At 37.2% G+C, this 20,739-nt stretch overlaps 3 protein-coding genes across 7 annotated transcripts; 1 reads left to right on the top strand and 2 right to left on the bottom strand.

Moving 5' to 3' along the window:
* Nucleotides 1-824: 824 nt before the first annotated feature.
* Nucleotides 825-4,373, bottom strand: LOC128243510 (hydroxysteroid dehydrogenase-like protein 2). Of its 5 annotated transcripts, none has more exons than XM_052961312.1 (6): nt 4,239-4,373; nt 3,474-3,799; nt 2,600-2,800; nt 2,390-2,478; nt 2,112-2,253; nt 825-1,418 (listed from the first exon to the last, which is right to left on the bottom strand). In XM_052961312.1, the coding sequence occupies exons 2-6, from the start codon at nt 3,725-3,727 to the stop codon at nt 1,190-1,192; spliced, it is 915 nt and encodes a 304-aa protein (XP_052817272.1). In that variant the 5' UTR covers nt 3,728-3,799; nt 4,239-4,373; the 3' UTR covers nt 825-1,189. The 5 variants fall into 5 exon arrangements, with proteins under 5 accessions (XP_052817272.1, XP_052817275.1, XP_052817270.1 ...); XM_052961315.1 differs by having other exon boundaries at nt 3,474-3,749; nt 4,239-4,253; XM_052961310.1 differs by lacking the exon at nt 4,239-4,373 and adding an exon at nt 4,093-4,234.
* Nucleotides 4,125-8,827, top strand: LOC128243507 (uncharacterized). Its single transcript, XM_052961307.1, has one exon. The coding sequence runs from the start codon at nt 4,125-4,127 to the stop codon at nt 7,287-7,289; it is 3,165 nt and encodes a 1,054-aa protein (XP_052817267.1). The 3' UTR covers nt 7,290-8,827.
* Nucleotides 8,828-10,355: 1,528 nt separating this feature from the next.
* Nucleotides 10,356-20,635, bottom strand: LOC128243506 (flap endonuclease 1-like). Its single transcript, XM_052961306.1, has 11 exons — nt 20,486-20,635; nt 20,090-20,192; nt 18,411-18,513; nt 17,547-17,720; nt 16,777-16,913; nt 13,536-13,602; nt 13,006-13,137; nt 12,321-12,407; nt 11,954-12,018; nt 11,478-11,598; nt 10,356-10,730 (listed from the first exon to the last, which is right to left on the bottom strand). Exons 1-11 carry the CDS (start codon nt 20,565-20,567, stop codon nt 10,668-10,670), a joined length of 1,134 nt encoding a protein of 377 aa, XP_052817266.1. The 5' UTR covers nt 20,568-20,635; the 3' UTR covers nt 10,356-10,667.
* Between the last annotated feature and the right edge of the window lie 104 nt (nt 20,636-20,739).

Raw genomic sequence — 20,739 nt, 5'->3', positions numbered from 1 at the left:
GATGATAAGCGTTAGATTTATCACTGTGATGGTATATGATGGGATGATAAGCGTTAGATTTATCACTGTGATGATATATGATGGGATGATATGCGTTAGATTTATCACTGTGATGATATATGATGGGATGATAAGCGTTAGATTTATCACTGTGATGATATATGATGGGATGATATGCGTTAGATTTATCACTGTGATGATATATGATGGGATGATATGCGTTAGATTTATCACTGTGATGATATATGATGGGATGATATGCGTTAGATTTATCACTGTGATGATATATGATGGGATGATATGCGTTAGATTTATCACTGTGATGATATATGATGGGATGATATACTTTAGATTTATCACTGTCAAACCTCTGATGAATGAGAATGTGAGGCTATAGATGAGGGCGTTAACAGTGATACAAATATACACTGTTATAGAACAGTTCCAATTTAACCGTCTTGGCGAGATTAGAGTTTCCAGGTTTTGGATAATAAATTTCGTTCTTCCGAAACCTTCTCTCATTAGGAATGTTTTAAAATAAGGTAGACTCTGTAAAACCACTGTTTTACTTAGTAAAGCATATTTATTCCACTAACAGTATCATTATGAAGGCGATGGTCATTTTTGATGAAAATGTCATAGCGGACAATGTGTTTTTTATGGTAAGTAGTCAAGTAAAAAAATTTTTTAAGAATGATATGCCATCCGCCACACGCATTCTTATTGTCTTAAAATCAAAATGCAGGTTGTATTTTAAGGCTTAAGTATATGTATGGTTTTCAATGATTGTCAAAGTCTGCATTCGTTCGAAATTATCCCAAATATTGGTCTTAGATGTTCATTTTACATAGAAATGTGAAGGCAAATATAAAATAAGCATACCGTTAAAACATAAAGCTAGCAATAATGCATTCTCGTTCACCAGAGTGATGATGCTATAAGTAGTCTACTGGATTTATCATGATCGAACCTCTGATGATTGAGAATGACAATAATGCTGAATATGCACTGCCTCTTACATTCAAATTCACCGCCGAAGTTTTATTCTTATCTCATGTATGTTTTCATTGGTTTTGCATGGTGCAATTTACAATATATTCAGGACTACTCTCACAAACACAGAAATATAAAATATGAAAAAGAGCCAAGTCCTTATGTACTGCACACATCTTAGTCAATAACCATGACGTCATAATTTGCTCTGTCTACTCGTCCCATCCGCCCCTGAACTGGCACCTCCGCTGCCGTTGTTGTTATTCAAGTCCATACCCACGTGCTCCTCCCGCACGGACAGGTCGGGGAACACTTCCGGCATCATGCGCGGGGGTTCTACATCCGGGTCACATCGGTATTTGGTAAAGCTCGTTACACCCTCTGACCGCAAGTAGTCCTCGTCAATAAGAACACCGCCATTCAACCTATGGAACATGTGTCAAAAACATTTGCCTGAATATTAAACATTAATCTGAATATGTATCTTTTTTGTTCACATTTAAAAAATCAGTCCATCAATTATAGTACATGGATGTAATACTGTTAAATATGCACTCTCACCGATTGTCCGTTTCGACAACTTTCTAATTGTTTTCGTCTTGGAATGAGCCAAATTTTGCGTAAATGTCTGCAAATCGGTGATTTAAGACTGCTGACAAAAGATCAGATCGCAGTTTCTACTATTTACCGTCGGAAATTGATGTTTTATGGCTTAAAGTGTTAGTAAGAAAAATAAAAAAATCGACAGTTTTCCAAACAATTGAGATCTGAGTTCAGACTCAAGACTCATTATGGCAAAACTTCATTTCATTGTAACTTTCCTTCTATCAGAGTATTGATGGTAAAATTTACTGATATTCATATTTGAATGTTTTACCTTTATTAACATAAATTTTTGTAAAAGTAATGAAATAAATATGATTTTTTGTTCCTTTATAAAAAAGCTTTTCTGAGACTGAGTCTAGACTTGGACTTGAGACTGTTCGTAATCATGGCCCCTGTTCTAATGTTTTATGGTATCCTTTAATTATGACTGATTGAAAAAACACTGATGCCCAAATCAGCTGATTCTTTATGCAGAATGCTCTAGAAATCATTTGTTTAATAATCAAATGTACTTGTCTGAAGGTTCATCTACTATCCTGCATACAGCGTCTGCGAATATATCTGGAGTGCGCATGTGCGAGGCGGGAACGTTCATGACGTCAGTCACGTGTGCTCGGATAACTGTCGCGGGCCATAACGTGCTAATTGACACCCCTGGCGACATAAAAATAAACATTATAATAATCATTAATCACAATAAACTGTAAAAATATTGCATTATTAAAACAGGTCAAATATTAATACAAACTTCGAAGCTACAGAGCAATTTCATTTTAAAAAATGCACTGACCAGTCGCATGTATTTCGTGTGCAAGGCCTTTCGCTAGAATCGTCATGCCGACTTTACTGACGCTGTAGGGAGTCTTGCCTTTGAAAAACCTTTGGATATGAAACATCGTTTTTGAAATAGAAACGACCAATGTTAAAATACCCTCGTATATTGTATATGAAATACACTACTAGTATGTGTTTACAAATTTATACAAATATTAACTGAAACCTGTTATAAATTGGTGGTGCGACCAGAACCAGTCTGCCGTGTTTCTGCTCGAGCATGCGCGGTACCGCTTCCTGCACGAGACAATAGGCTCCCCGCACGTTGACGTCTATCATGAGGTCAAAACGCTTCAATGACGTCTGAAGTACGGGCTTCCAAAGAATGGCGCCCGCATTGTACACTGCAGCGTCAATGCGTCCAAACCTGAAGTCGGGAACAAACAAACTCAAAAGAATTACTAGTATTCTACATGAATAAGATAACCGGCAAATTCCGTTAGTACCATCGCATGTGAATATGTTAATCTTAAACGCGATACTCGAAGGTACGATGATGAAAACGCGAAATTACGAAACTACGATAACCAAAACGCGACAGTACGATGGCTCCCCAATGGTTCCGATTTTATACTAAGTTTTTTTGTTAATACAATAATGTGGTGTATGCATAATTTACCAATTTCAGTTCAATTCAACATCTATTGATATTATTTCAATAGTAAGAAACTTTGCACATCAAAATTCTTATCATGAATAAAAGTGATTAACTTGCTAATAAAGCGCCTTTAGGCTTTCATTTTATCTATCATTTTTTTATTATGATTGCATTTTCTCCCACGGTGAATAACTAGATATTTTCAATCGATATTTACGTACATAAAATATTTCATAAATGAATTTAATGGAGGGCGCAACTTGCCTTTTAACTCTAAATGATATTAGTTGAGAGAACGTGTCGACTAAATTCATAAACAAATCATTACTTCAGAAATAAGAAATGTGATATTTACAGCGTCAGAAAGCAATTATGATTCCTCGACCTTTTGTGAAACAAATATAAATCAGAATTAGTAGTGGTGACCTCGGCGTAAACGTACCTTTCAATGGCAACGCGAACAGCGTTTTGTATATCGCCTTCGCTCCTGCAGTCACATTGTACCGGAAATGCCACGCCCCCATCTTGTTCAATCTCCTTGACAACGGAGTGAATAGATCCCGGAAGTTTATCCGTGGATTCAACAGTTTTTGACGCTACAATAACGCTATACCCGTTCCTGGAAAGCGTGATTGCTATCTGGCGCCCAATACCGCGAGATGCGCCGAGCACGAGTGCTGACTTCAGTGACGTCATATTCGTTCTCTTTTATGACATCCTGCGTGATAAACTACCATCTGAGATTGACCGTGTTTGAAAATCAGTAGTCTAGAAGTCATGATAACTATGTTAACTTTTACATCAAACAAATCAGCTATACATGTCATATTAGCTGTTACAACATGTTTTGTCAAATTTAATGTGATAACCCTATCATAGGCAGCATAGTTAACTTTGTGCGACCAAATACGCCTGCAACTCAAGGGCATTGTTTGAAAATAACACAAATAAACTTTTGATCAGCTACATGTACTAGTTATACGTATAAATGCATCGGTGCGTATAAGTATAAAAATACACGGATGTATACATAAGTTAACACCGGCGGATAATCAACTTACCAGTGTTAAGTTTTAGTGCATAAACTTTTAAAATGACGGTGACACGCGCTGTGATCGGAGTTGATGTCGGAGGAACCAACACTGATGCTGTTATAATTGACAAATCTGCAGAGACATTACAAATTATATCGGAAATAAAGACTCACACGACAGCTGATGTGACTACCGGTGTTAGCACAGCAATTCATCTCGCGCTGATTGCCTCGCGGAAAGAAAATCGGACGCTAGCAATACAGCAAGTCAACATTGGTACCACGCACTTTATAAATGCAGTTGTTGAAGGTAAACGTCTCGCAAAAGTTGCTGTGATAAGGCTTTGTGGAACTGCCTCGAAAAAGCTGCCACCATTCAGTGATTTTGAGAAGAATTTGCTGTCAGTTGTCCGTGGTTCGTTGTTTCTGGTCAACGGTGGTTACCAATTCGATGGTCAAGAAATTACGCCGGTCGATGAAAAAGAAATCCTGAATTGTGTAGAAATTTTAAAGGCGAATGGAGAGGAAAATATAGTCGTGTCAGGTATTTTCTCACCGGTACGTCAACAGCAAGAAAATCGAGTGGTGGAACTTATCCAGAAAGTGTACCCAGAAGCAAGCATCACAGCTACCCATGAAATTGGAAAGATTGGGCTTCTTGAGAGAGAAAATGCTGCGGTACTGAATGAGTGCATCAAACCGTTATGTTTGCAAACCATACGCGGTTTTCGGCGGGCACTGGACGACCTTGGAATAAAATGTCCCTTGTATTTAACACAGAACGACGGAACAATTCTAAGCGAAAAAAGGGCGTTGAAGTTTCCTGTATTCTCCTTTGCTTCCGGCGCGACAAACAGTATGCGAGGGGCAGCTTACCTGACTGGTTTGAAAGAAGCATTGATATGCGATATCGGTGGCACAAGCACAGATGTTGGTATTCTGCAAAATGGGTTCCCGAGAGAAGCCTCGGCCGAGGTTAAAATTGGCGGTATCCGAACTAATTTCCGTATGCCGGACGTCATCAGCATCGGTCTTGGTGGTGGATCTTACGTAAGGAAAGCGGTCGTCAAGGGCAAGGAACAAATGAAGGTCGGACCGCAGAGCGCTGGATTTCGTATTGTTTCGGAGTCGCTCGTGTTCGCCGAGTCATCGAAAACTGAGGGGCGGGTTGTTACAGCAACAGATATAGCAGTTGCGGCAGGATTTGGTGAAGTCGGCAATAAGGAGAGTGTAAGCCAACTTGAGAAGAATTTTGTAAAAGAGGCTGTTGATAAAATCCATAACCTGGTCGGAGAATGCGTTGACAAAATGAGATTCAATGATAGAAATTTGCCGCTGGTTCTAGTCGGCGGAGGAAGCATTATCATTGGCAAAGAGGCAAAATTCGAAGGAGTCTCGGAGATCATAATCCCCGAACATTTTGGCGTTGCTAATGCAGTCGGTGCAGCCTTGAGCCAGGTTTCCGCGACCGCAGACAAAGTTGTAGATTTAGAGCACTATGTGGACAAACCTAAACTTGACAAGTTCCTTCAAAGTGAGTTAGAGAAACATCCAGATGCTGATGAAGATTTAAGGAGGAGTATCACTGAAAAATCCAGGAAAGGGTTCTACAAAGAGGCTAGAGATATGGCGATAAATGAAATAATCGATGCGCTTAAAGCCGAGGCGGTTGCTTCAGGTGCGAAGGCAGAAACGCTGACAGTAGTTGAAAGGTATGACGTCACTTTGTCCTACATTCCAGGAAGCGCTGTAAGAATTAAAGTCAAACTCGTCGGCGACCTGCTTGTTAATAACGATTCAACGGAGCAGTTCTTAGTAGATGAGAGTGTGTATAACAGAAAACCGGTGACCGGCGAACAAACGCAGAAACAGACAATGACCACAACAGGAGTAGTGTTGACAGACGAAGTTAGCGGTATTGAAGTCAGAGAGCCAGAGATTAACCAGGAAACGGGGGAATGGATTCTGACACCATACGACATTGAATGTCTGAGCATTGGTGCTGGTATAATGGGATGCGGTGGAGGTGGGAACCCACATATTGGCTATCTTCTAGCTCTCAAAGCGCTAGAAAGTGGTAAAAAGATGCGAGTTGTAACTCCTTCCAGATTCATGAAAACTGCTCACCAAGAAAACGACTTGGTCAGCATGGTTGCCTTTATGGGAGCACCTTTGATTTTCTACGAAAAGCTTATAACAGGAAACGAAACGGTCGGGGCTCTCCAGTGCATGCAGGATCTTTACCTTTGTGGCGATTACGATACAGAGGCTTGTGACTTACGCAACAAAGATGGCGTCGAAGTAAAGAAGGAGGACGGAGTGGTTTATATTGACAATTACACGAAAAGGGCTGAAAGTGGACACAAACAGATTGGCAAAACAAACATTGTAGCGATCATGAGTTGCGAAATCGGAGGCATGAACTGTTTGGAACCCTTGATCGTTGGCGCCGAGCTTGAACTTCCAATCCTTGACTGTGACGGAATGGGACGCGCGTTTCCGGAGCTGCAGATGTTCGCTCCGTTCATGTACGGCTACAAGCCATATCCGGCAACGATGGCCGACGACAAAGGCCGCCGGGCTGCTGTACTGAAGATCGATACACCAAAGCACCTCGAAGATCATCTTAGGGCTGTTGCCATCAGCATGGGCTGTAGCAGCGGAATTAGTCTGACACATTTACACAGGGATGAAATCATGAAATTTACGATTCAGCATAGTCTTAGTCATGCTAGAAGAATTGGCGATACAGTTCTCCGAGCCCGTGCCGAAAACCGGGCACCAGTGAAGGCTCTCGTAGACGCTGAGCGCGGAAAGTACATCATGTACGGGAAAATTGTGGACGTTCTCAGAGAAACCACTGGCGGATTTAATAGGGGTAAAATTGATATCGATGGCCTCGATGAAGATGACGGAAAGAAAATGTCGATTGAGTTTCAGAACGAATTTCTGACCGTGAGGGATGTTACCAACGGGAACAGTAAAGTACTGGTATGCGTCCCTGACCTGATCACAATGATGGACTCCGACACCGCTCAGCCAATCCCGACAGAGGAAGTTAGCTTTGGTATGCGTGTGGCGATTGTCGCTTTCCGGGTGAATCCAGTGATGTCTTCAGAGATGGCCCTGAAATTCGTCGGACCCCAAGCCTTTGGACTTGACGATGACGTGAAATATGTGCCCATTGGGGAATTCATAGATGACGGCCCTATTGCACCGAAGTAGGAAGAGAATCGAACTTCTTTGAGCGACACACGACTTAAGATGATATTTTGTATTTAACGTTCGATAGCATGCTACTTTTGTGCCATGAACTTATTCATGTACATGTATATGTTTACTTAGTGCTCAAGGACATGCATTTGTATGTATTTAACTCCGTGAGTTATAAAAACATTAGTTATATCTTTAAGGCTATGTTCACTTTAAATCTTTGTAACTTTTGAGTATTTAATACAGGGTCTCTAACGGTTGATAATTGCCAAGCCTGAAAAAACATCCCGGGGTCTGATCGAGGAAAGGCGATCCATGTCCGAAGCAGGGTGAAGGGTCTTAGACCCCAACTGAAATTGTATCCAAATTCATTTATATATTCATTTCAAGGTTGATTGATGCGTATGTTTGAGCAAAAAGCTCTCATCCCGATTTCAGGATAAATCCTTAACCCGTATTCACAATTTTTCATCAGATAATAGCTTTCATATACCGCAAACTTCACTAAACTGTTCGCTTGGTTAGCAAGGCGATATTTCAGTGTGATTATGTAATAAACATGCATTTTCTTTATATTCCGGGTGCATTTGGCCTTGTCCTTTGCAGGAAACTACAATATCACATAATAACTATTTACCTCCTTACACGCACTATTATTGTACCAATGATATGCAACATTGATGTTTTACATACACTTGTAAATTCATTACTTCATTTTGGCCTTATGCTTTGCGGGAAACTGAAATCATGCTCAATACCTATTTGCCTCCTCCTTACACGCACTATTATTGTTACAACCATATGTAACATTGTTGTTTTCATCAATGTAAATTCATAACTTTATTTTGGCCTTGTTCTTTGCAGGGAACTGAAATAATACTCAATAACTATTTGTCTTCTTACTTACACACGTTATTATTATTGTAACAATTATATGTTACATTGTTTTTTACATACAATTTTATTGTAAATTTTTAAATATACTTGGATTTAGTGTTCAGGCCAATGGAATCGCTGGACAGATTCACATTCAATCATTTAAAAGAGGAATAACAACCAAAATATTATTAAGCAGATTACAACTGCCAAAGTTCCATTAAGTCACGAAAACAGTGGCCAATTATCCATTTTGTCATTAATTGGTTTTATTAAGCAAGTTATTTAAAAGCTCGCACATGCCCACTGGCTAGTATAAAGGCAATCAAGAGGCATTTCGCGCTGAACACTAAAATAGTAAGCATTTATTTTCGGTCTTATAAACGTCTAGTCGGCGCCGGACTCGACCGTTTAGAAGATCAAAAATAAACACGATTGCTTAGAAAACTGCGTGTAATGTAAGGAGATGAGAGAAAGCGAAAAAGTTTTAAGTGATGTTAGATAAAGAAAAAAATAGAACGTTTTTGATTTTTAGTTTCTGGAAGTCGTTGCAAAATCCACTTTATTTCCCTTTTGTGTGAGTGTTAACCTGTTTGAATGACTTGTCCAATATTCACATGGAATCCAATATTATTCCATTTGTTTTATTCGCAATAAATTGTATTTACTCGGAACACCTGTTAATTTAAGTCCATATATACCATACACGCGACAACGGCAACAAGTCGTCCCTTGTTCGTTTCTCAGCCTGGTGCACGTGAGTTTGTGGTCACGAAGCCGTACCAGTTGGTGTCCCCCACAAGTAGAAAAACACCATATCAACGAGTGATAAATGTTTTAATCAACTGTTTCACAATCACTGTAATTCCCTTACGTTTCAACGATGAAATAACGACAGTCGGAACGAAGGGGCTCCATATCCACGCCGTCGCTTGAAATATCAGTGACATTTGCAGGAGTTGCACACCAACTTGATTAATTGGTATCATTTCAGGTATAAAAATGTGAAATAAACACACATCGTAAGACTTCTACTCTTGAACTAGGATTGAGACATTGACATTGAGGCCTAAAAAAAAACACATTTGGTTCGGGTTACCCGACCCTACCTACGGAATAGGCGCCGACCCTAACGTTTTTATAGTCAGTTTGAAAAAAAAATATGAAAAACTAAAAAAAATAAAAAAAAATAATAATTTTTCTTTTCTTTTTTTTTGCTTTTCAATATGTAGTTTAAAACCTTAAATGCTTATACAGAAGATAACTTTAACACCATTCTCCAATGATGAAAATGACATTCTTATATAAAGCCTAATAAAAAATAAAATAAAAAGCCTACCTACCCTACCTATTTTTGAAAAGGATGTAACCCTAACCAAACAATTTTTTTTTTTAGGCCTGAGCTGGCGTAGCAGCATAATGGGTTTTGGGCCTCGCTTTGAACAGCAAAACGTGTAACTGAAGTCCTATTGAACAAATAAGACACATGAAGCAGACATAAAATCCACGCCTGTTATGTATACATGATCTACATGTATTAATGTAACGTTGACCAACACGAGTCATGTCGCTGGTTGAACACTTAGACTGGTTTCATTCAATATATAGATAATTGTTTATTTCAGTGTAAGATCGTATTTTATTTCACGAGTGTCATAGAAAAAATATATTTTCACGAGTGGCGAAGCATATAGTCGCCATAAAATAAGGCTCTAGTATTGAAATTGTGTCCTGGTCGTGGCCTTACCCGGAGCGGATGTCTGGCCCGTGGTGGAACTGGTCGTGGCCTTACCCGGAGCGGATGTCTGGCCCGTGGTGGAACTGGTCGCGGCGCCTTCAAGCTGCCTCGGAGTCGTGATGTTTGGGAATGCAGCCCAAAGCTGTTGGCTCTATATACTTTTTTGACGTGCAAGCTCTCCAAACATATTTAAAATGCTATGGATGTACGCACTGAGGAATAACGAATGGAGTTTTTTTTTTTAAATACCTTCCCACTTCGTGGTGCGTAGATAAATATTTACAAGTTGTCAAATTTATGAGACCTACCATGTTTCGAGCACATTGTACAGTTACCTGAGAATTCCTAAGATCTCCATAAGCCGGAGGAAGTTAGTGACAAGATTGGTTTAAAATTAATTTGAAAAAGTATTTTCTTAAATCAACTTTAATATCTCATTATGATATAAACAAGTACACTTCATGTACACATACAATTTTATTCAAATAGAGAAAATGCAAATGCCAGTAATCAATAGTATCCATATATATATATTAAACAAATAAAGGTGTAAGGAAATTCATGCACCATTAAACATTAGTAATCTTAGCGAAAAATAAACAATACTTTCCTGTTGAAAATAATAAAATGAAAAGCAGTTGGAAAAATGGCATGCAAGTCCATTGGAGTATTAAACAGCTTAATAAACGACACTTGCCCTATTTGACATGCTACACTACAGCAATGTCAACAATTATTTCCAATCTGTATTTCCCAGAACAATCTTCTCCATTTCATCACTTGCCCCTTTTGAAGCCCCCCTTAGCCTTTTTCTTTGCTGACCCCTTGGCATCTTCAGCCTGCAAGTACAAACACAACCTATAAACATGTAGAAGGTATGGAAACAGAACAAACGAATGTCAGTAATTTAAGATAGCTCATGACAGAATATATCTCAATTGTTTGTTGAACTGCTGAATTTTTTTTGTTAATTGCGCTTTGAGCCATAAAACATTTATTTTCAAATCTAAATATGAAAACTGAGATCTTCCCTTTTGTCAGCACTCTTATATCACTGGTTTCCAGAAATTTTCAAAAAAATTGGCTGATTTTAAGACAAAAATAAAAACAGTTATCAAAACAATCCATCAGTGAGAGTGCAGCTTTAACTAGACAAGGCAAACACTATGAGATATTCTACTTAAATTCTCACCACATCAGAGATTTTAATATAAACACAATTATTTTACCAGCAGGACACTGCATGGCTTCACAAGAACTACTAGCATACTCTTCAAATATGCATCATAGTTAACAATAAAGACCAGTCATCGACATTAGACTTACTGATGAACAAGCCCGAATTCTTATACTTTTACTTGGCATCAAATTTTTGAACAAGTCCTACTATATATTATGCAGAATTTGGACAAGCCCGTGAGACATATAATCAGTGCAGGGCTTGCGGGCTTGTGTTAATTTCGACTGCTGAAAGACCAAAGAGAATAAAACTATTAAATATTAGAATTTGTTCTTGTACACTGATTTATCCCTGAGCTGACTTTTGTCATCATGTGAAGAACCTTTATGAATGATACCATACTAACCTTCCTCTTTCCGGTAGCTGGGCTTGAGGAGATAACTGTGAAGAATCCATCTAGACGACCCTGAGTGCTTCCTGACCGAGCCTTCGTCAACTTCTTGATACCATTACGGATACGGTCCTCACTTAAACAAGACTTTGATATTATACACTTGCACAACAAGCCTGAATCCATACTGAAGATATTTGGCTATGAAAAATTTAAACATTAAACAAGACCTGTAGACAATTAAGTGCCAGAACTCTGGACTCCTTTATAGTTGAGGGCATATACCTATACCGCATACTTTTAAAGAAAGAAAATGGAGACTCACTATCATTTCATGAGCATGATTGGGTACATTTTTTTAAATCACTAGACTGAACAAATCATAAAGATTTAATTACTAATTAATTGTATATTTAATATTTGATGATCGAAAATATGAAAATATGCCAATCTAATGGAATAGATACGCAAAATTTGCACACTGATCTTACCTAAATTGTTTCTGTGTAACCATAAAGTCTATCAACTCCTCCTCGTTTGGCTCTGTCCATTTAAGCTGTAAGAGTAGGAATCTATATGTATTTATTATGCTCAAAGGCGTTTGTCACATTGATTGAATAGGAAATATTGTGTTTAACTCAGAATAAATCTATTACATCTATAATAAAAACAGAAAAGCTATAATGGATGAAAATCAAGATGGCTCTATTCAACAGCACATATTTAAAAAAAAATGCATATGCTATCACAGTAAAATTTCTGAAAGTTATTCCAATTCAACTTACACCGGATGATGTGTATATACGCATTCAGCAAATTAATGACTACGAACATAAGACAAATTCATCTACAATTTACCTCCAATGTGCTTGGATCTGCCACCTCTGGGGTTTTAAACAACTGTCTGGCCTCCTTGTACAGCCAGTCATCTGCTATTGTGTACTTCTGTGGGAAAAAAGAAAGGAAGCAGTGACTTCTCTATCCATGCACTCTTATGAAATATTATTTTGTACCAGATTGTTTAACGCCTACTTTTTATTTACAGCTTGATCATACCAGATTTTGTTGTTACTCCAAGGCCAGTATTCAATATAATTTTTGTCCTTATACTTAGATATGACTCAGTGATCCCATTCAGCAGATAGGCCAATTAATTATACTGCCGTATCAAAACACTCAGATTCTGCTCTTAAATTTAAGATAAATCTAAGTTGGCTATTGAATATGGCCCCAGAAATCTGCTTTCCGGATATGACTCAATCAAAGGAACATTTATAATTATTTAGTCACAAATCAACATAATAGGCCACCAAACCGAACAAGTGGGTTTCCTCCGGGTACTCCAGTTTTTCTCCACAACACAAGACACCACTCTCGGGTAAAATCGTGCCAACAAGAATGATTAATGTTGTTAAAACACATTTCACAATTATTGTAAAATAAGTTAAAATATGTTTAAATTACCAGAATGAGCCAACCACCAAACAGCAAGGAGACAGTGCTACCCTATTTATAACTTTATCTTCAACATTCATAATTATACCTTTGTGTCCAGGTGTTTGACAATTTCATCAATGGATTTGTGCTGTTTAATAAGATCTATGGCTCGCTTTGGACCAATGCCTCTGATAGATTCGCAGTAGTCACAGCCAAGCAGGATACACAGATCTATAAACTAGATATAAGATATACATGTAGTATTGATTTCACTATTGATTCTTTTAAAAAAGCCTTTACAATCCATGGCTCGTTTATTTATTTTTAATTTTTTTAGGAGCATTGGCCTCTTAACATTTAGCAAGTGTAGCAATACAATGCCATACATGAATATGACATTAGGTTTGTTAGATAAAGGTTTAAAAACAAATGAAACATAATATGAATGAAGTATTTTCCCCCTTTATGTAAAAAAAGATGCTGTTTATCCCCTATAAATGATTCAAAGTCCCCACCCCACCACCATTGCCTTGAAAGTGAACAAAACACTGATATTTCACTTTGAGATGTTACTTGTTAAAAATTACTTAAAGAATTTGAAAGCATTTGAAAGCAAAAATATATTAATAATCTTACCTCATCTTGAGATAGACCAAGACCTTCCAGTATTCTGTTGTAGTGATATTCTTTAATAGGCATCTTCCTGCAATTTAACATTCCATTAAGGTTACATACTTAACAAAGCCATAAAGGGAACACACTCCATATAGCCATTAAGGGAACATACTCCATATTGCCATTAAGGGAACATACTCCATATTGCCATTAAGGGAACATACTCCATATTGCCATTAAGGGAACATACTCCATATGATATAGCCATTAAGGGAACCTACTCCATATTGCCATTAAGGAAACATATTCCATATAGCCATTAAGGGAACATACTCCATATACCCATTAAGGGAACATACTCCATATAGCCATATAGGGAACATTCTCCATAGTGCCATTAAGGGAACATACTCCATATAACCATTTAGGGAATATACTCCATATTGCCATTAAGGGAACATACTCCATAATGCCATTAGGGGAACATACTCCATATAACCATTTAGGGAATATACTCCATAATGCCATATAGGGAACATACTCCATATACCATTAAGGGAACATACTCCATATAGTCATATAGGGAACATACTCCATATAGTCATAAAGGGAACATACTCCATATACCATTAAGGGAACATACTCCATATAACCATTTAGGGAATATACTCCATATTCCCATTAAGGGAACATACTCCATAATGCCATTAAGGGAATATACTCCATATAACCATTTAGGGAATATACTCCATATTCCCATTAAGGGAATATACTCCATAATGCCATTAAGGGAATATACTCCATATAACCATTTAGGGAATATACTCCATAATGCCATTAGGGGAATATACTCCATATAGTCATATAGGGAAAATACTCCATATACCCATTAGGGGAACATACTCCATATAGTCATATAGGGAACATACTCCATATACCATTAAGGGAACATACTCCATATAACCATTTAGGGAATATACTCCATATTCCCATTAAGGGAACATACTCCATATTGCCATTAAGGGAACACACTCCATATAGCCATTAAGAGAACATACTCCATATTGCCATTAAGGAAACATATTCCATATAGCCATTAAGGGAACATACTCCATATTGCCATTAAGGGAACATAATCCATATTGCCACAAAGGGTACATACTCCATATTGCCATTAAGGGAACATACTCCATATTGCCATTAAGGGCACATACATGTACTCCATATTGCCATTAAGGGAACATACTCCATATTGCCATTAAGGGAACGTACTTCAATTGCCATTAAGGGAACATACTCCATATTGCCATTAAGGGAACATACTCCATATTGCCATTAAGGGAACATACTCCATATAGCCGTTAACGAAACATACTCCATATTGTCATTAAGGGAACATACTCCATATTGCCATTAAGGGAACATACTCCATATTGTCATTAAGGGAACATACTCCATATTGTCATTAAGGGAACATACTCCATATGATATAGCCATTAAGGAAACATATTCCATATAGCCATTAAGGAAACATACTCCATATTGCCATTAAGGGAACATACTTCATATTGCCATTAAGGGAAAATACTCCATATACCCATTAAGGGAACATACTCCATATAGCCATTAAGGGAACATACTCCATAATGCCATTAAGGGAAAATACTCCATATACCCATTAAGGGAACATACTCCATATAGCCATATAGGGAACATTCTCCATAGTGCCATTAAGGGAAAATACTCCATATACCCATTAAGGGAACATACTCCATATTGCCATTAAGGGAACATACTCCATAATGCCATTAAGGGAACATACTCCATATTGCCATTAAGGGAACATACTCCATAATGCCATTAAGGGAAAATACTCCATATACCCATTAAGGGAACATACTCCATATAGCCATATAGGGAACATTCTCCATAGTGCCATTAAGGGAACATACTCCATATAACCATTTAGGGAATATACTCCATATTGCCATTAAGGGAACATACTCCATAATGCCATTAAGGGATTATACTCCATATTGCCATTAAGGGAACATACTCCATATTGCCATTAAGGGAACATACTCCATATTGCCATTAAGGGAACATACTCCATATTGCCATTAAGGGAACATACTCAATAATGCCATTAAGGGAATATACTCCATATTGCCATTAAGGGAACATACTCCATATTGCCATTAAGGGAACATACTCCATATTGCCATTATGGGAACATACTCCATATTGCCATTAAGGGAACATACTCCATAATGCCATTAAGGGAACATACTCCATATACCCATTAAGGGAACATACTCCATATAGCCATATAGGGAACATTCTCCATAGTGCCATTAAGGGAACATACTCCATATAACCATTTAGGGAATATACTCCATATTGCCATTAAGGGAACATACTCCATAATGCCATTAAGGGAATATACTCCATATTGCCATTAAGGGAACATACTCCATATTGCCATTAAGGGAACATACTCCATATTATTATTGCCATTAAGGGAATATACTCCAAATTGCCATTAAGGGAACATACTCCATATTGCCATTAAGGGAATATACTCCATATTGTCATTAAGGGAACATACTCCATAATGCCATTAAGGGAATATACTATATATTGCCATTAAGGGAACATACTCCATAGTGCCATTAAGGGAACATACTCCATATAACCATTTAGGGAATATACTCCATATTGCCATTAAGGGAACATACTCCATATTGCCATTAAGGGAACATAATGCATATAGCCATTTAGGGAATATAACCCATATTGCCATTAAGGGAACATACTCCATATAGCCATTAAGGGAACATACTCCATATAGCCATTTAGGGAATACACTCAACAAAGCCATTAAGGGAGCAGTGACAGTTTGATTATGTTGCTTTTAAGCAAATTTCTTGCAGTTTTTAAGCTAGACAGTGAGACAGACACCTTGATTAATAAGTCTGTCAGGTTCCTAGTCCAGGCAAAGGAACAAAGTAGCAATTAATGCCATTTTGGAGTTTCTCGAATCTTCAAACCTTCTAAAAAGATTTGTTTTAAAGCCAATTTTCAATTAGTTCTCATTTTACTCAGACATTTAAATGTTTTTTATGACCTGGACTCCATCATTTTATCTTCTCTTACTGCACAAAAACAGTGCTGTCTAAAATCAACAAATAACTCATTCAAGACTGGTATGTGATGTACAATGGTTAAAATTTTGCTAGCATCTTTACTTAATCTTTCCTACCTGGCCTCGCTGAATGTGAGGTGTCGCAACACTACGTTGGAACCAAATGTGAGAGAATCCATATCTTCTGTCCCTGTGGCCCAGACTTTTCCAGCTTTCACGAGGGCGGCACACTGGGCCTCGGCCTCACATGGAGCCTGTAAGGTGCAGATGTTAGAGAAACCTAAATTACAGTTGTCAGTTTTATTTCTTGAATTAAGAATGATAATAAAACTTGGTCAAAAGGGAATATGGCGAAATTCTTGCATAATCTTTCCCTCCTATAAGAGAACTGAGTAATATTTGTTTTAAATTTTACAGGTAATTCTGCTCCAGCACTAGCATTCCAAGACAGCAGAAAAGGTCGTGACATAAACACGATGTTTGGTCACCTTGATTAAATGAGCATTGCCATTGGGTATAAAACTTTCACACTCATATTAATACTTCACATTCATTAAATTCTGGTTATCACTAAAGCAACACCAAATTGATGATTCATTCAACAGATGTATCAAATCTTGCAAAAATGTTTTTGGACAAATACCTCACAAGGGAAGTACCTTTTATCATCGTTGCTTCAGTCTGAAATTGCTGACAGAGAGGAGAATTGTTCAACAATTTAATTCAAGTGTATTAATTATATAGGAAAAAGATACGTTTACATCCACTCCCGCTTTACTACTATATTTATGAGAAAACTGTATTTTTATTTCGCCCACTAGCTCCATTTTTTTGCACAAATTTGTAGAACAAACACTAAATTGGTGTGGCCTTATTTAAGTACTTACATCGACGTAAGGAATGCCCATTCTCTTTAGCAGCTCCTTGCAGTCCTCATTGTGTTGTTTGGTGACCTTGACGAGACGGCGGTTGAACTTCTCAATGTTCTCGGTGTCTCCCGCCTCTGTTGCCTGCTCCAACCCTTTCTGAGCCTCACTACGCCTTTCCTTACGCTTCTCTAACTGTTATCATAATGTAAAATAATGATATGAAAATTTATGATTATTATGTATGTAAGTGTTAGATTACAAATGACTGTTGGATACATGACATCTAAAAACCAGTAATATCCTGATTCAACAACATTTTTGAAGTAACTTTTTTATCACTATAGTCATATTTATTTTTTTTATTCATCAACATTTTGGTAAATATAATTGTGCCTTTGAAACTATGATATAAAACATTAATTCTATCCACTCACTTAGGTATGAATGCGAACCTAACAGTTCAATTTAGATCACATGTAAATGTAAGGTTTGACTACAGTTAAACTTTGAACACATGTATACTATTAAAATGCTAGTCATAGCTTCTCAAGACTGCCTTTGAGCCCACAGAGTCTAAGACAAACCCATAGGGAAAACTGAATGACTTTATGTCTGAAATGCCTGTTTACACTTTTTTTTCAACTCATTGTGTTAGAACAAAACCAATCTTCTGAAATAATAAGTTTTACTAACTGTTAAAAGCAAACATTAACTTAAGGTTATCAAAAGTGTCAACTACATATCAACTGCATACAAGTCCATTTTGTTTCACACTGCCAGTTGCCAATGCCTCTGCATAGCAAAACATCACTAGTACAAAAGGACCTTTGACATTTGCTTTAAAATGAATATTACAACAATTTGAACAAGTCAATCTCCAACCTCTCCTGATTTCATCTCTGGAGGTTTTCCATCAAACACATACACGGGCTTGATACCGTTCTCCACCATCCGGATAGTGCGATAAAACATCCCCATCAAATGACTGGAATGTACAATTATAAATATTACCCAAAAGAAAAGAAATATAGAATCATTTGTATTATTTTAAAACCAATAAAGTAAGCATTAAATCATGTTTCACAGACTTCTATAATTTGAAAATTGAAATAACAATGTACAGTTAGTTTATTTTAAAGATCATAAACCGGACTTAAGAATAAATCTTTTCAGTTTTTAGATGTGGGATCTTATTTCTGCAGTTAAACCTGGTGACTTTAGATAGTTGCCAGCATAATTTTACATTTTTTATCTGACAGACCTGTCCCACTCATAGGTGAAAAGTTTGATAATGGCAGGCTCAAGATGTTATTATATAATAATAAGACACTTATATAATAAAAAGGCATATATTGCGCGTGACCTGACAAAACACATTCTTAAAATCTTTGTTCATTTATCATGACATTAAATAATATCATTACCATAAAATGGCTGCAGCTTTGTTTTAAATTATGGCTTCATAAGGAGCAAAATTGCTCAAATTTTGTGGGCTAGGGCAACAGTCACTTGTTGCATTAAAATTCTACTCACATTTTGTGAGTATGCCAGTCCTGGGTGTTAGTCTTAGGCAAGTCCAAATGCAAACCATGAATCAGGGCTGTAGAAATTAATTCAAGTAGCAGGGAATATCCTAAAAGTAGGCGGGGGGTCTGGGTGTCCTCCCCCTGTTAGGGTCAAGAGGGCAACGCCCCTTGTGGGATGAATTTAAGCCTTTTTAACCAAACATTCTAGTCTTCTGGTGCATGTTTATTTTGTAACAGGGAACCTTAACATAAATGTACTATAATATGATACTGAAACTGAGTACTATCCCCCACCCACCAGTCAGGGCTAACTAATAAACCAAACTACTGTCAAATTCAGATTCAGAATAATATTATAACATTCCAGACCACATGCCTTGTCATTTGCTAGCTATTCCCTCCTACCTCCTACCTCTCTACCAATTATATACTTTCAGCCACTGAATCACTATTAACCTCTGAAAATTAAACATCTAACTTCATTTTCTGTGGTTCTAGATATTTTACCTGCAGCTAACTTATTCCATTTTAATAACCAAAAGAAATGTCTGGACACTCGGTGACATTTAAAGCGTACTAAATTTCACCCAACGTACATGTAAAATTCATCAAAATAATGGATTATTTTTAGCAGTGACATCACCGCATGCTTGTTCATTTTGTTTACACCTGGTTAACAGGCCTGTGTATATAAAATTTACTGTTGCGTAAATGGTAATAGGACTAACAGAAGGCCAGACACGCTCATGTTGCATACTTACTATGCTTTTTGTGTCTGGAAAAAAATATTTATTTCACCCTCCATTGCTTCGCAAATCATTAATTTCAAAACATAGGGGATGCGACTAATAAGGTCATGTATCGAGCTTATGTTATTGTAAAAAATAACAGATTTTATTTTTGTTGATGCGGGGAAATTAGCCGGATGGAGATGCTAATGTAGCCGGGTTATTTTACCGGCTCCCGGCCCATTTCTACACCCCTGATGAATGATAATATCAATACACATTTCTATAAAACAAACTTTAATTAAACCTTGTTGTTTCTCCATCTTCATTTGTAAGCTGGCTTCCATCTTGGCGCACGGCTATCAAGAACTGGTAAATGCACATAGAGGCATCTACTGCAACTTTACGGCCTGAAAGTGAAATAAAACTAGTTAAACTGATAACAAAATTATCATAAGCTGTCATTAAGGTGTTAAATCCCTTGAAATAGACACTCATTAATATGTCATAAATGCTAGTCATTCTAAAATTGACAGCATTTTAGATTACTATCATAAATGCAAGTCAAGTACAGGTGTTCAAACAATTGCTGATTCAATGATTGATATTGTCGATTCAATGATTGATAATTTGATTTGTGAAAAGTGAATAAATATTATTATAAAACAGCTACAGTTATTAGTGGCATCAGCAGAATACTCACCAAAATAGTTTTTAATTTCACTTTCTTTCAAACAACCAGGAGCGTGGTCGGCAAGCAGCTGTGATAACCCTTTTATTCCCATGATTTATGTTTCAGAATTCGTTTTTTGATGGTCTGCTGACAGAGCGTTTCGCGCCAATATTTAGTACTTCGGATAGTTTCGGACAAGATAAACCGTGTCTTCGAATTAGAAAAGATGAGAAAAAATAGGTAGCCAAAAATTCTATGCAAATAATTAATCTATCCTTTCAAAT

The sequence above is a fragment of the Mya arenaria genome, chromosome 8, assembly GCF_026914265.1.
Source record: "Mya arenaria isolate MELC-2E11 chromosome 8, ASM2691426v1".
Lineage (NCBI taxonomy): Eukaryota > Metazoa > Mollusca > Bivalvia > Myida > Myidae > Mya > Mya arenaria.
Note: the sequence above shows the minus strand (reverse complement) of the source record. Positions and strands in the feature narration are given on the sequence as shown.